Source organism: Panthera leo, chromosome A1 (genome assembly GCF_018350215.1).
Source record: "Panthera leo isolate Ple1 chromosome A1, P.leo_Ple1_pat1.1, whole genome shotgun sequence".
Classification (NCBI taxonomy): domain Eukaryota; kingdom Metazoa; phylum Chordata; class Mammalia; order Carnivora; family Felidae; genus Panthera; species Panthera leo.
Window position 1 is genome coordinate 174,162,115 of NC_056679.1, and position 13,502 is coordinate 174,175,616.

The 13,502-nt window shown below is 49.9% G+C and overlaps 1 protein-coding gene across 2 annotated transcripts in view; it reads right to left on the bottom strand.

Annotated features, from left to right (window-relative positions):
- Positions 1-3,307: 3,307 nt before the first annotated feature.
- The window catches only part of HRH2 (histamine receptor H2), a 53,443-nt gene continuing 43,248 nt past the window's right edge, over positions 3,308-13,502 (bottom strand). For both annotated transcript variants that reach the window (XM_042946190.1, XM_042946200.1), the window contains exon 3: positions 3,308-6,230. In XM_042946190.1, the coding sequence (XP_042802124.1) occupies positions 6,038-6,230 (193 nt within the window). In that variant the 3' untranslated portion in view covers positions 3,308-6,037. The remainder of the gene's footprint in view (positions 6,231-13,502) is intronic.

A 13,502-nucleotide genomic window follows, 5' to 3' on the forward strand; every position in this document is an offset into this window, starting at 1 on the left:
TTGCTCTGACCGTACACGTACATGCCAATTGTATGGAACGGGCAAGTCCATAGGGACTAAAAAGAGACTGGCGGTTGTCAAGGTGTCAGGGAGAGACCACCAATGAAGTTTCTTTTGGGGATGACGAAAATGTTCTGGATTCAGACAGTGGTGACGGTTGCACAACTTCGTGGATGTACAAAAAGTGATGCATTGTATACTTTGGCCATTGTGAGCGAATACCGTCTTTCACACCACCTATGTGACTTGGGCAGGCTGGCTTCCTCCCTGGGGACCCAGAGGAAGGTAAGACTTGGTAGCGCTCATGGAAAGCCTGGGGTGAGCCCAAGGAAAGCTTTGGGAATTTCTTCTAGTTAAATGTCCTGTCCTGCACTCACCGGAGGTAGGGCATCTCTAGGGGGAATATTCTAACTTCTAGGGGATGGAAGAAGCCAAGGCATGATAGAAAAGACAGGTGGGATGGTGGGGCTGTAGGGAGACAGGCCTCCCCCCCCACCCGCCAGGGTCATTGGTGGGAGCTTGGATGATCTGTGCCTCTCTGAAGTGCTATTGGGCCACACGTAGAGTCCATTTCCAGAATTACACATGGAGGTATGTTAAACACACATGCACGCCCCCCCCCCCCCACCACCAAAACTCACTTGCATATGTGCACAAGGAAATGTTGTCAGACGATCAGCATGGTATCGTTTAAACAGCTAAAAATTAGAAATGACTCAAACGTTCATGGCTAGGGGGACACCACAGAACACCCTCTGGTAGTTAGCAACAATGAAGGAGCTCTTTATGGGCTAATGTGGTTGACCCTTGGAGGCACATTGCTGAATTCAGCTCCTACGGTGGAGTATGGCGTTTATGTTAAAGCAAACAAAACTGAACCAAACACCATGCAGCAGACTGGGTAGCAGAGGTTGCATCAGGGAGAATTGCTAGGGGGAAGGAGGGAGAAGGGTGGTCAAAGGGACTCTGGGTTTCTCTGGAATGTTACAATTTTGAAGACAAGCGGGTCTGGGTTGGAGCCTCAGCTGTGTCACTTACTTGGGTTTTTAACTGCTCACTTGGTGTCCCTCTTCAGGCCCCAGCTGGTGGGGACGTGAATCTCTACCTGGCAGGGCTGACTGGTGGAAGAAATGAGCTAGCGTCTGTGGAGGGGCTGACATAGTGTCTGGGCACAAGAAGGGACTCATAAATGTCAGTTGAAAGATGACAGGGTCGTCTGGGAGCCACACAGAGCCTACAGGTCCCTCTGGGACACTATTTCCTTGGGAATCCTGCCAGGACCACTGGGCACATGAGAGCCCCGGTAATGCCCCAGCAATGAGGGCTGTGGTCCAGCCAGGCTGGCACAGCAGCATCTCAGGGCATGAGAGGCACGTTGTGCTGTGTGGCCCTGAGTGGGGAGGTTGGGGATGTGGCACGGACACCTGCAGTGACCTCCAAAACTAACAGATTATGAACCCCTTAGAGCTACCAGCTGGGTGAAAGGAAGCTTCTCCCAGCCACTCTTCAGAGTGTTAGTGACCACGGAAGGCTCCTGAAATGTCCCTGGAAAGCTTGGAATTCTGGGAGGTATGTGTCCTTGGCCATTATTTCCTGCTTGGGTGGCCTGGAAAGAGCTCTCTCAGATGGACAGCGAAGATGGTAAATTCTCCCTCAAAGCTCCAGCTGCAGTCGGGTCAGCAAAGGTGAACCACTGGCTATGCAGCCGAGATGGGATTCCAAATGGATTCCCACAGTCTCGGCTCTGAGCGCTCCCCCCTCCCACCCACCGCGCTTCTAACCTGCGTTTAAGCACAGCCCGGCCCACGTGCCCCAGGAACGCATCCCTTCAGAAGGTCACGGCTGCCGCGGCCATGTCCTCCCCACACTCCGCTCTCTGCACCTTCCACCAGGCCTTGGTCATCCCGGCACTGGCCCCCGTGTCCCATTCCTTCCATGGTTCCTTGGTGATTTTAGGTTCAAGCCGGTCTCCCTGGAGGGTGGGGAAGGTCCGTTCCTTTGGGCTCCCAGCATGGAGTCTATGGCCTGCAGGAGAGCCTGTGGTAGATCCTTATAAAATGCTACAGTCCACCCTCACTGGCAGGGGCCGCTCCCTCAGCTCGAGTCTGAATGATCTTTCCATAACACACACGGCATCGTTTTAGCCTCTCTTGATGAAGACCCTTCCAAGCCATGCCATGACTCCTGTGCCCAATGCAGCCGCCTTGGGGGGGCCTCCCCGCGGTCAGCCCTTCCAGATGCCCTGATCTCCTTTTCCTCCCGCCGCCCCCCACCTCTTTGCCTAGTTAGCAATAATGGTTTTGCTTCTCTCCAGCTCCCTATTGGTGGAACCTAAGCTGGTTGGAATAGGATGCTGGGAATTGCGATTCCCAGGCTTCCAGCCCTGGCCGGTTGCCTATGCAGTGCCCCACTATTCGTCACACCCACTAGTACAGTTCGGGGGACACGTCCCTGTCATCTTCTTCCATCGACACAAACTGCTTAACACTGTCTATTGGCTCCATTTGCCACTCTCATCTTTCCCAATCCCCCTTAGCACATCTTGGTCTTTTCTCCCCTGAGAAAACCCACGTAACAACCCATTCTGAGCCAATCACTTCCCGTGAGCTTTGGCTGAGCTGACACGGAATCCCTTCTCTGCCTCCGGGGACGTTCGACAAGGCGCGCGCCTCTGGGCCTTCTCTGCAAGGCCCCACGTTCAGGATTCCACGGCCTCCTCCGGCCTCTTCCCTTCCCTCCCAGGGGACACTGCTCCCCGCCCTGTCTTCAAATGGTGACCTCGACTCTGGTCAGCTCCCCCTTTCACTTTCCAAACCCTCTCATCGGTGCCTTTGGGACTCACTCCTGGCACAAACTCCTTGAACTTCTTCTTGACCTTCCTGACCTTCTTGGTCCCTTGCCTGTGCCTACTCTACCGCATGCAGACTTCCTTGATGGACATGTTTTCCATTTTAAAGATCTCCTCTTCTCCTACTTCACAAAGGCGTCTCGGAAGCTGGCAATTTCAGAAATACTCCCTTCTACAAACCCTTATCGAGAGCCTACCACGTACCTGGCTCACAGGGCAAGCGGGACAAAGGCCTGATCCTTCCGACCAGTCTGTCCTTCATTGCCAGCATGGTGTCCTATGATGAACCCTTGTTCCCCGAGGACTCTTTTACTTTTTAAGGTAGCTTCCAAGTTGGCTTTTACCGCAGTGTTTTCTCATAACTCTTTTTCTAAATTAAGACACGCCGTACGATGAAGTCTGGGGAGTATTCCTCACCAGGAAGTGAAAAAATAAAACCGCAAGGCAGCATCTGTTTCGATAGCTTTATTGGAACATGGTCGCAACACAGAACATGGATTTGGGGACCCACCGCAGACACTCCTCCTCTAGACAGCATGTGCCCCACTTCTGCAGCCAGCAGAGGCTCTAGGAAGCCTCCAGAAGGGTGGTGGCAGCTCAGAGACAGACCCGAAGGAGGCCCCTGCAGTGGCAGGTGGTGTGTGGGCACGATGGGTTGGAGCCCTGACCAGCTGAGACCGTGATCAGCCAGACCAGTCTTATGCCTCCAACTACTTGGCCATGACTTAGAGACCCACCTGCCTTAGACCCCCAAGAAAACTTGAGGAAGGGATTCTGGGGCTTCCAGATGGAATCCAGCCAAGAAATTGAGCATCTCTGAGGGCCACTGGGGCAAATCATGCCTTCAAGTATGCTGGCAGATAAACCGCGTAAAGCCCCTGCTATGTGCCAAACGCTCTTCTAGGGGCTAGACATACAAAGGTCCAAAGAAATAGGCAGGGCCCATGACCTCCTGAGTGCGGGAGACGGACAGAGAACCACACAGATGACTGTAAATTACAAACAATCAATGGCCTCTGAGGACAGTTCTGGGGTATGTGGGGGAGGCCTGACCTAATAGGGTGGGTCAAGGAAGACTTCCTCAAGAAGTGATATTTCAGCTGAGATCTCATGGTCTCACGTCATGGAAACAGCCTTGTGCATGGCCTAGTAGCTGCAAAGAGCAATAAAATAAACAAACAAAAGAGAGAAGCCAGTGGGGTTGGGGTGAAGCGACAGAGGGGACCATGGCAGGAGGAGGCTGGAGGGACAGGTCAGGGCTGACCATGCAGGGCTGGTGGGCCATGAGAAAGATGGTTTCTTGCATGCGCGACGTGACCATATTAGCGTTTTGCACAGCCCGTTGTGGCTGTTGGGTGGGGAGGCAGGCTGGAAGAAGGCCAGCAGGGAACATGGAGAGCTGTCAGGAAGCTGTCTCAATTGTCCCGACCGAGGGATGGCAGTGGGGCCGAGTGGGGACAGGGCAGGTGCGGAGAATCAAGCAGAAGGTGGGGACGTGTGGAACTAGGGCTCAAGAAAACTGAGCAAGAGGAGCTAGAAAGGGAGGTGCCAAGGCTGACCTCCTTGGCCAGTGGCTCGGGCTCTAAAGCCAGTGGCAGACGTCTGTCTGAGACCGGGAACCCGGAGAGGAGCAGGTGCAGTGAAAAGGTCTAGAGTGTGGTTGTGGACATGCTAAAAGCGAGGTGCCTTTGAAACACCCAGGCTGGAGGTCGTGGCTGGAAAGCCACAGTCGTGGCTGGAAAGCTCCCAGAGGAAGCTTGGGGTCCAGGTACAAATCTGTGAGTCATTTCCTCACAGGGAAGCCTCCTGGTAACTTCGGTTAAGAGGGCGCAGACGAGGTCACAGAGGGAGAGAAATCGCAGTGAGAAGAGAAAGCCCTTGGGACAGGCACACCGGACAGCCGGGGAGAGGACAGTGAGTCGCAAGAGGGCTGAGAAGGCATAGGTGTGCAGGGAGGGGGACACCACGAGGGGGTCTTGGAACCAAGGAAGGAGCGGGCTCAGGGAGGGGCAGTGGCAGTGGTTAGCAGTGAGGGTCCACGCACACCCTCAGTTCTCCAGGCTGTCGTCACCCTCACTGCCTTGGGTCTCATCAACAACCCTGTAAATAGGCCATCTTACCCCCTTGGACAGAGGAGTCAAGAGATGGTCAGAAAGATCCCTACTGACGCACCCAAGGTTACGTACCCAGCAGAGGGCGCTGTGGGGCCAACTCCCCCCACCCGGCAAGGCCACCTCTCCCTCTAGGACTCCGGCGCACTAACCACCACCGCCCACCCCGAATGTTCGAATGCTCGCTCCGCTCCACACCACTTCTTGTTGATGAAAAGCACCAGAGAGGGTTAGTACTGCAGCATGAAGGGATCCCCTAGGCTCCGGCTCTGAGCCTCGCTAAGAGGCAGGTAGGCTGAATCAAGGAAATACCTTGATCTCTCTCCTGAGAAGCAGTGCAAGGTCATGGCAAGAGCCTGGGCTTGAAGCCGGGCTTTTTACCCATGCTCCTACTTGCTAATTCCCTGCACAGCTATTTTTCGAGTGCCTTCTGTGAGCCGGGAACACATACTAGCTGAGTACCCTGAGGCAGGCCCCGGTCTTCTCTGAGCCTCAGTTTCTACCTCTGTCAAGTAGGTTGGTGATTCTTACCACCTGTTATAAGGATTATGTGAACTCATGTAGATGACGTACCCGGCACACAGAAGGTGCTCATTAAAGGCTAATTTCCTTCCTTTCCTTTCTCTTCTCTTCCCTTCCCTCTCCTTTCCTCTCCTTCATCCTACAGAACCCATGAGGGAGTGAGAGACTAACTCTTTATGGCAACGCCGTCTGCTGTGCTCAGAGGGCCTGCGCGTTCCTGCACGTACAAATCCATGCACACACCTGTGCACGCACCTCCAACGTCCAGCCATCTCTGCTTGTGACTCAGGGCCAGCACCAACGTGAGCTCTGAACCCATGGGATTCAGCGGACCCAGACCCAGGAGAGTTCTGAGCATCTGCTGAGAATGCCCGGCACAGGACAGGCCATACCACACTAGACCCAAGGACCCCGGCACCCCGCTGCGTGCTCTGGGACTCCCTAGACTCAGGCTAGGGCGCATCTTCGGTGGCTCTGGGGGCTTCTGGGTCCTTAATGGCTCCAGGAGTCAAATCTTGGTGACCAGAAGCAGTATCTTCTGTGTCCTGGGCTGGGTCTAGACAGCCTCGGAGGGCAGAGTCCTCACCGCTTCCTGGGGTGGTGTCCTCAGTGGCTCCTCGGACAGTGGCTGGCCTGGCTGCTCCTCTGAGGGGCCTCTCACGTGTCTCTGGAGGAACCTAAGCCCCCACAGACTCTTGCAGCAGCTTAGAAGGTTGCCGGAGCACACAGTGCAGGATAGCGCTGGCTTCCTGAGGAGACACAAGCACAGGTCAGGGCTGAGGTGACCATGGAGCAAGGCCAGTGGGCCCAGGACCTAGCCTCTGGCCTTTGCTTCCTCTAAGCTGGCCTTGGGAAGGGTGGGGTGGGATGGGGTGGGAGCCCTTCCTTTGCCACCAGGGCTGCCCATGTACAGCCGGGACTTCCCTCAACCCACAAAGGAGAGCATCCAGGAGACGTGCTTTCCGATCTCAAGTCTGCTTCTAACATGCTCTGTGTGCCCCTGAACTCCTCTGAACCCAAACGGAGGAAAAAGTAACCATCTTTCCAATTATTGGCAGGATTAAGTGTTACACAATATGTACGAAGGTATCCCACACATTGTCTAGCTCACAATAGGAGCCCAGGTAATGTTTGCTGTTTCTGACTCTAGATGAAATGATTCCCGAACAATCTACAGCACGCCTTGCAGGAGTTCGGGGGAAGGCTGGGAGAAGAAGACACACAGATTTATTCAGCCTTGCCTTAAAATCAGTTGCGAACACATCTGTCCATTAGAAAGTGTGCTCCCTAAAGGCAAGGCACTTGCCCCGACAATTATGGCTGGCATATAGTAGTTCCTCCGTTAATCTCTGTTGAGTCAATCTGATCAAAGAATAGATCGCTGAAGACTGAGTTAGCCCAAAGGTTGGTAGGAAAGTTTTTAACAAAGCATTTGGCATACATTTTGAGGAATAAGAGGATTTCCCTCACTTCTGGGCATACAAATTTCCTTGGCCCCGTTGCCTGCTGCAGTGTGGATGGCAGACCTGCTTTTTCTCTTTAGCTACTTTCAGGGAGTCAGAATTCCCTCATCACTTTTATTTCAAGCTTCATGAAGTCAGAGGGAAAGGCTCAGCGTGGCACCCCTGTTTTCAGTGCCTGGAGACCTACCCAACACCTGCAGGTCTCCCTTTATGACCGAGAACAGGTGGCAGGCTCAGAGCTTTCATCAGGCGATTGGGTCTGGTCAAACTTTGATCAGACCTTGTTTTGTGTCATCGTATCTATGTTCACGAGTTCTTTGTGTTTTCCACAAGTGATAGTACATTTCCGTTTATGGTGACACTATCAAGTTTCCTCGCAAATAAATTTCAGCGCAAAGTGTGTTATCATGCAGGTGGGAGAAGACTATGGGCTGGACTGGATGGGGAAGGGAATGCGCAAGCAGCTGCGGTTTGGGGAGTGTGGTTCCTCGTCCCCGACACGTTCTAGCTCACCCTCAGTGCAAACACAGGAGAAGCTAAGTATTGTATGGTGACCTTAGAGACTCTGTCTGGGGTCTCTGTAGCTCCAGGGCAGGACAAAATAGCTCTGTCTAAAGCCACCAATGCCTCCTACTTTCTGGCTTCCCTGCCTAGGCTGGAGTGGTAACTTTCCTTGTCAGTTTCAAGCTGGGAGCCACTCATCGCTTGGTCCTGAGACCCACTGCAGTTCCTCGGGGTGTCCTGTGAAACTCACAGGGGGCCTCAGCTCCTGCCATCATCTGTTAAGGTAATCTGGCTGCCAGAGGAATCAAACTCCCTGCTCCTCCCTTCTACATAAAGAGAGCAAAGAGCACCGAGCTCGCCTTTAGAATCTGTTAGATGGGGGTTATAGGTTTGGATGCCTGGCTTTGTAAGACACAGAGGACAGTGGCCGCCGACCCCCTAGCTTTCCTAGGTGTGTAGGTACACTCCAGCTTAGCCACTGCTAGAGTCCTCGAGTGGCCCAAACTCTCTCTGTAGGTCTGGCCAGCCCTTCTCTCCCCAGAACACCTGCCCTCGCCTGGACCTCAAGGTCATACCCCTGGCACCTCCGAGGCTCCAGTCCTCCATGCCAGCCAGTGTACATATTTGACCAAGCAGGCAGGTATCTACCCTTGGATTAACATTCCAGACGCAGCTCTGATAAACTGACTTTCACTGAAATTATCAAAGAAAAGCTAGCTGTGGCTAGGAAAGAACTACCTCCCTTCTAACGAGCTTCCACATCACTTAAAATAATATTATTATGGCAATATCACATGATCCTGGTAAGAAATTCAGGCCGGAGAGACGAACAAAACAAAGAAAATAAACATCTCAAATAACTCCTCTACTCAGCCATATCTTTTTGTTACCTGTCCATTCTGTCATTAAATATTTTTAAATGAAATACATTATACACCCAAAGAGACTACATAAAAAACAAAAATGCATCATTTAAAGAATATAAAAGAATATGAAAATGGATACCAGTATAACCACCTCTCAGGTTACGAAACAGAATTTACCAGGAACTGACTTGTTTCAGCAAATATTTACGTATCCCTAAAAAACATACTGCAGTGTTCTGCCTGCATTTTACTTTTTGGGTCGGGTGGTGGGGAGGGAGGCTGTAAATTACAGCTTTTTTCTTTTCATGAAATAATAATTAATTCAGCAGTATTGTCATTTTCCAAACGGGGACAATCCAGATTTAGCTCCCACAAGGCTGTTCACAGATGATAATCATCTTGAAATAAAACTTGAGTGGACAAATGTGATTTATCTGCCCCACATGCCTTCCTTTGGGAACCATCCACTCCCCACAGCATGTGGTCCGGGTGGGAGTGCAATCACTGGGCCCCATCCCCTAGGGGATGCTTTTGAATTAAGCTATCCACGTGGCAACAGTGACTGCTTGAGAGGTGAGTCCATAACTCAAACTGGGAGAAAGAGAGTCCTTTCCACGACTACTGTATCTTTCTTATGAGGCAGAGAAGCTGGGAGCATGTGAAACGAAGGTAAGTCAAGGGCTATCCAACTGAATTCCTATCGCTTGCAACCGAAACACTTTTGTCTAATACAACAACACAGAGCATTAGTTGAGGTAGACTATTTCCAATAATAATACGGTCAGCAAAACAACCTTCTACAACATTTTATAACTAAACACAACCAACCTTCTAGACTTTATGATCACAGCAGTGCTCCACAACACTTTACGGCTGTAAACAAAACAACTTTTACCATATTTTGGAACCGCAAACGTAAGTTTCACATGCCTGGAAAGACCTGCCACCTATTTGACGTTTTGAGTGCATTTAAAAGGCTTGAAAAAAATACTGGCTTATTTATCGCTTAATACACAGTTGCAGATACTAAAATTTTGGTTATTTAATGCACGTAGTGGTTTTGGGTATACACAATCTCTCAGCATACATCTCAATCATTATCACTTAGGTAATAAGCATAAACTTATGTAATAACTATAATTTACTCTGGACTAAAACATGCCACCGCTTGTAAAAAAAAAACAGAAAAAAACAAAGAAAGATTAAAAATACAAATCGAAAGTATTTAAAATTTAGTATTTCCCTTTTATATAAATGAAATCATGTCTTATGATTGTTTTTCTGTAGCTACCTTTTGTTGTTGTTACTGTTTAATGCCATATTTTTTTTCAGTTAGTTGAAACTGTGTTGATGCATGTCCCTGCAGTTCATTGCCACTGTTGTAAAGTAGTCTATTACATTGTACTCCAATTTATTTGTCCATTCACCTGTTGATGCACATCTGAGTTGTTTCCATTTTCTTTTTTAGTCATGTCCTTCTCATACTTGCTTTTGAATTTATACTATAATGGCCTCATCAAATGAATAGGAGAGTTTCCCTTTTTCTCTCCTCTGATAGAGTCTGTGCAGAATTGGAATGATTTGCTCTTGGAGTACTTGGCAGAACTCCTTTGAAAACCAAGTATTACTGGTGTTTCATTCATTTTATTTATTTTTAATGGTTACAGGACCATTCCAGTTTTCTCTTTCATTCCAAGTCAGTTCTGGCAAGTTCTATTTTGCTAGAAAAAATTCCCTATATCTGAGTTTTCTGTTGTTTAGGGCATAGAATGGATTACAGCACTCTTATTATCTTTCTTAATCTCTGTAACATCTAAAATTTCTAAAATAATACCCCCCCATACTCTTATTGCTTATCTATGATGTTTGTGATTAATCTTTGTAGTTCTGTAAATTTGACTTTACATATTTTTGAAGCTAGTTTATTGGGTATGTACAAGTTGAGAATTACTATCATTCCAGTAAATAGAATCTTTTTCAAAATATGGTGACTATATTTATCTTTAGTAATATATTTTGCTTAAAATTCACTTTGTCTGATATTAATATAGCTACCCAGATTTCTTTTGGTTAGTATTTGCCTAGCATATTATATTTTTCTTTCCTTATACTTTCAACATTTTTGTTTCCTTACGTCTATTTCTTGCAAAAAAACGTTTAGGTTAAAAAACAAATCGGACAGCCTTTATTTTTCTTAAGTGGTCAGTTTATTCCATCTACACGTATCATGATTACTGATATACCTTGACTGATTTCTTCAATGTGATTTTGTGTTTTATATTTGCCCCACCTCTAACCTTTCCTGTGTTTTCTCACTTTGCTTTACATTTTTTTTTTAACGTTTATTTATTTTTGAGACAGAGAGAGGCAGAGCATGAACGGGGGAGGGGCAGAGAGAGAGGGAGACATAGAATCGGAAGCAGGCTCCAGGCTCCGAGCAGTCAGCCCCGAGCCCGACGCGGGGCTCGAACTCACGGACCGCGAGATCGTGACCTGAGTTGAAGTCGGACGCTTAACCGACCGAGCCACCCAGGCGCCCCTCTCGCTTTGCCTTTAAATTGCCTTTTCCCCCCTCATTCTCTTTCTTTCTTATCTTGTGGAATCTCTAGCCTCTTATAATTTTAAGATGCATATTTAACATAATAAAGGCTAGTGGCATGGAGCCCTCCTCCGCTCCTTAGTTTGCCATCCATGCCAGGTGTAAGTTGGGATGAGACATTCAGCTAAATTTCAATATCGTGTAGACCGTACTACGTTACAGAGTCCAGAGAGACTGGTAGGGTTAGTATTTCCTGACCCCCTCCATAGTCCCATGGCCCGTCCCGCCCTGAGCCCTAACCCTTGAAGCTAGGGTGTAAATGGGGTTCTTGAGGGCACATAAGGCAGTGTCCACACAGTAAGTGCCTATGGTAAGCAGTTGTCGTTTTCACCTTTTCCTATCGTCGAGTCCCCTTCTCTTTGGGATCCAGCCTTCCTCACTCTTTGCCCACGTGAGGGAGGGGGTTGACCTCTTACTCTTCGCCCTGGCTCCAGGCCTGGGTGCAGAGGTAGACACGTGACCCCCCCCCCCCCCCCCCCCCCCCCCCCCCCCCCGCCCCCTCAGCCAACGAAACGTAGGCCTGTAACTTTTTGGTTGCAAAAGTTGGAACCGTAGGAAAGGACACATTTCCCACTGGACCTGCCAAGGTGGTAAGATGTGACCTCGGAGCTGCTGGTGGCACCCCAGGGAGACTCCGACAGAGGCTGAAGTTAACACAGGGTGGAACTGAGTTGAAAGGTGGAGAAGGATAAATTTCTGACGACATTTGTGCATTTGGATCCAGCCATCCTTGAAGCTACTCTTGTTCTCTGCAGTTTTATGAGCCGGTTCCCCACCTCCACCAATCCCAGCCTCTTTTAACTGGGTTTCTGCTGCTGGTAGTCAACAGTGTCCTAGTAATATTCCTAGAATCTGAATTTGAATTTGAATCTGAATCCCCTCTTTTCATATGGAGGGTGTTATAATATATTCAGCCACCCACAGTCTGGATCTCATTTCAGTGCCATGCTCTGTAGAGGAAGCCTTGCCCAGGTCCTCCCTGAACCTGGGTTTTCTCATCTGTGAAATAAGTTGATAAGAGCAACCTCACAGGACATGCAGTTAATGACTGTCAGTGCCCTTTGCTATAACCTTCTATTGCTTATGGTACAAATTATCACAAGGAACCACCATGTGCACGCATCCCTCTGCTATGACTTCTACCTGTGTCTTTGCACGCGTCCCGTTGCTTGAAATGCCTTTCTCTTCTTGCCGTTCAACTTCTACTTCTGTTTCAAGGTTCTGTTCAGGCATCACCTCCTGTGGGAAGCTGTCTCTGAGGCTTCCCGGGATCGCCGAAATCTGCCCCAGCTCCTGGAGCCCCTCTGCTGAGGCCCTGACCTCCTTGGGTTAACCATCAGTTTCCCTGTCTATTTCCCAGACTAAAGCCAGGCACCGGACCTCTCATCTGCATCCCACTGTCCAAGTTTATCATAGGCGTTCAGCCATGTGTGTGAAAAGGAAAAACCCAGTAAATGTCAGTTTCGATAGTGATTCTCCCATGTTCTGACTTCCCCAATTCACAGATTGGCAGAAACAGAAGCACTTCCCCTGCCACTCTGGCAGTGCCTCTGCTGTGTGAGGTAGCCCATGCCGGCTTTATTTCCATATCTACCTCTCTGCGGCTAGCCTGGAAGAGCCTCGTGGGCAGGAACTCCGGGAAGGGCATCGAGGGACGCCGGCCGTTTCAGCCAGCACCTCTGAGGCTAGCCATGTGCCGGAGAAAGTGTGAGATTTGGGACGAGGAGTCCTGAGTGTGGTTTGAGACTTCCTCATTCTCCTGCCGTTGGGTCGCAGTCAACTCCATGCCTTCTCCTGGGGACAACTCCAGCGAAAGGGCTGGGAGAGGAAGGCCCCCCTTCCCCCTCCCTTGTCTCCCGCAACGGGCCCAGCCATTGGCTGCTTTGTACCTTAGGGTCACCGAGAACCAGCGGTTGAGGGACTGTGTGTTGAGGGTCTGGGCTCACATCTGAACCCAGGTCCTTGCTCTCCGGTTCCCAACAACATAGCAGAACCAACCACTGCCCGTGTCAGTTTCACCTACATCCTGGGAACTGGGTCACCGGAAGTCCTTTCTCCTCTATGAGGAAATGCAAGTGGAGATTAGAAAGGGGAAGAGGCTCTCTCACATCCTCAGAGCCAGCCACAACCCACCAGGGGTCTTTCCCCTGCCTCAAGCTTCTGTCATAATGAGGGGTGACCCCCCTCTCCAGGCCAGACCTAATTTCAGGTTGCTCTGAAGTAAGCCATGAGGTGGCAATTTGGGGACACCACGACGCCCAGACACCAATCAGAGCATTATCTTCCTATACCTGTGTTCCGGCCACAAATTGATAGTGCCTGATAGGCCGAAATGACCGAACTTCAGGCCTCTCTGCTCATGAAAGAAACTAATTTTTCACGCCCTTCTCATAATTTTCTGGAAGCAAACATGGAGAATTTGCCTACACCAGCATCTACTTTTAAGGGACGGCGGAGAGGTCTTTCTGTCCTTCAGCAGCAAATGTCAACAGCAAACTGGACAGAGGCTTCCTGCAGGAGTTTCGCTCACACGCTCGGTTCACCTTCATGCCAGACAAGGTGAGAGGCTTCCCGGAACTCCCTGGGACT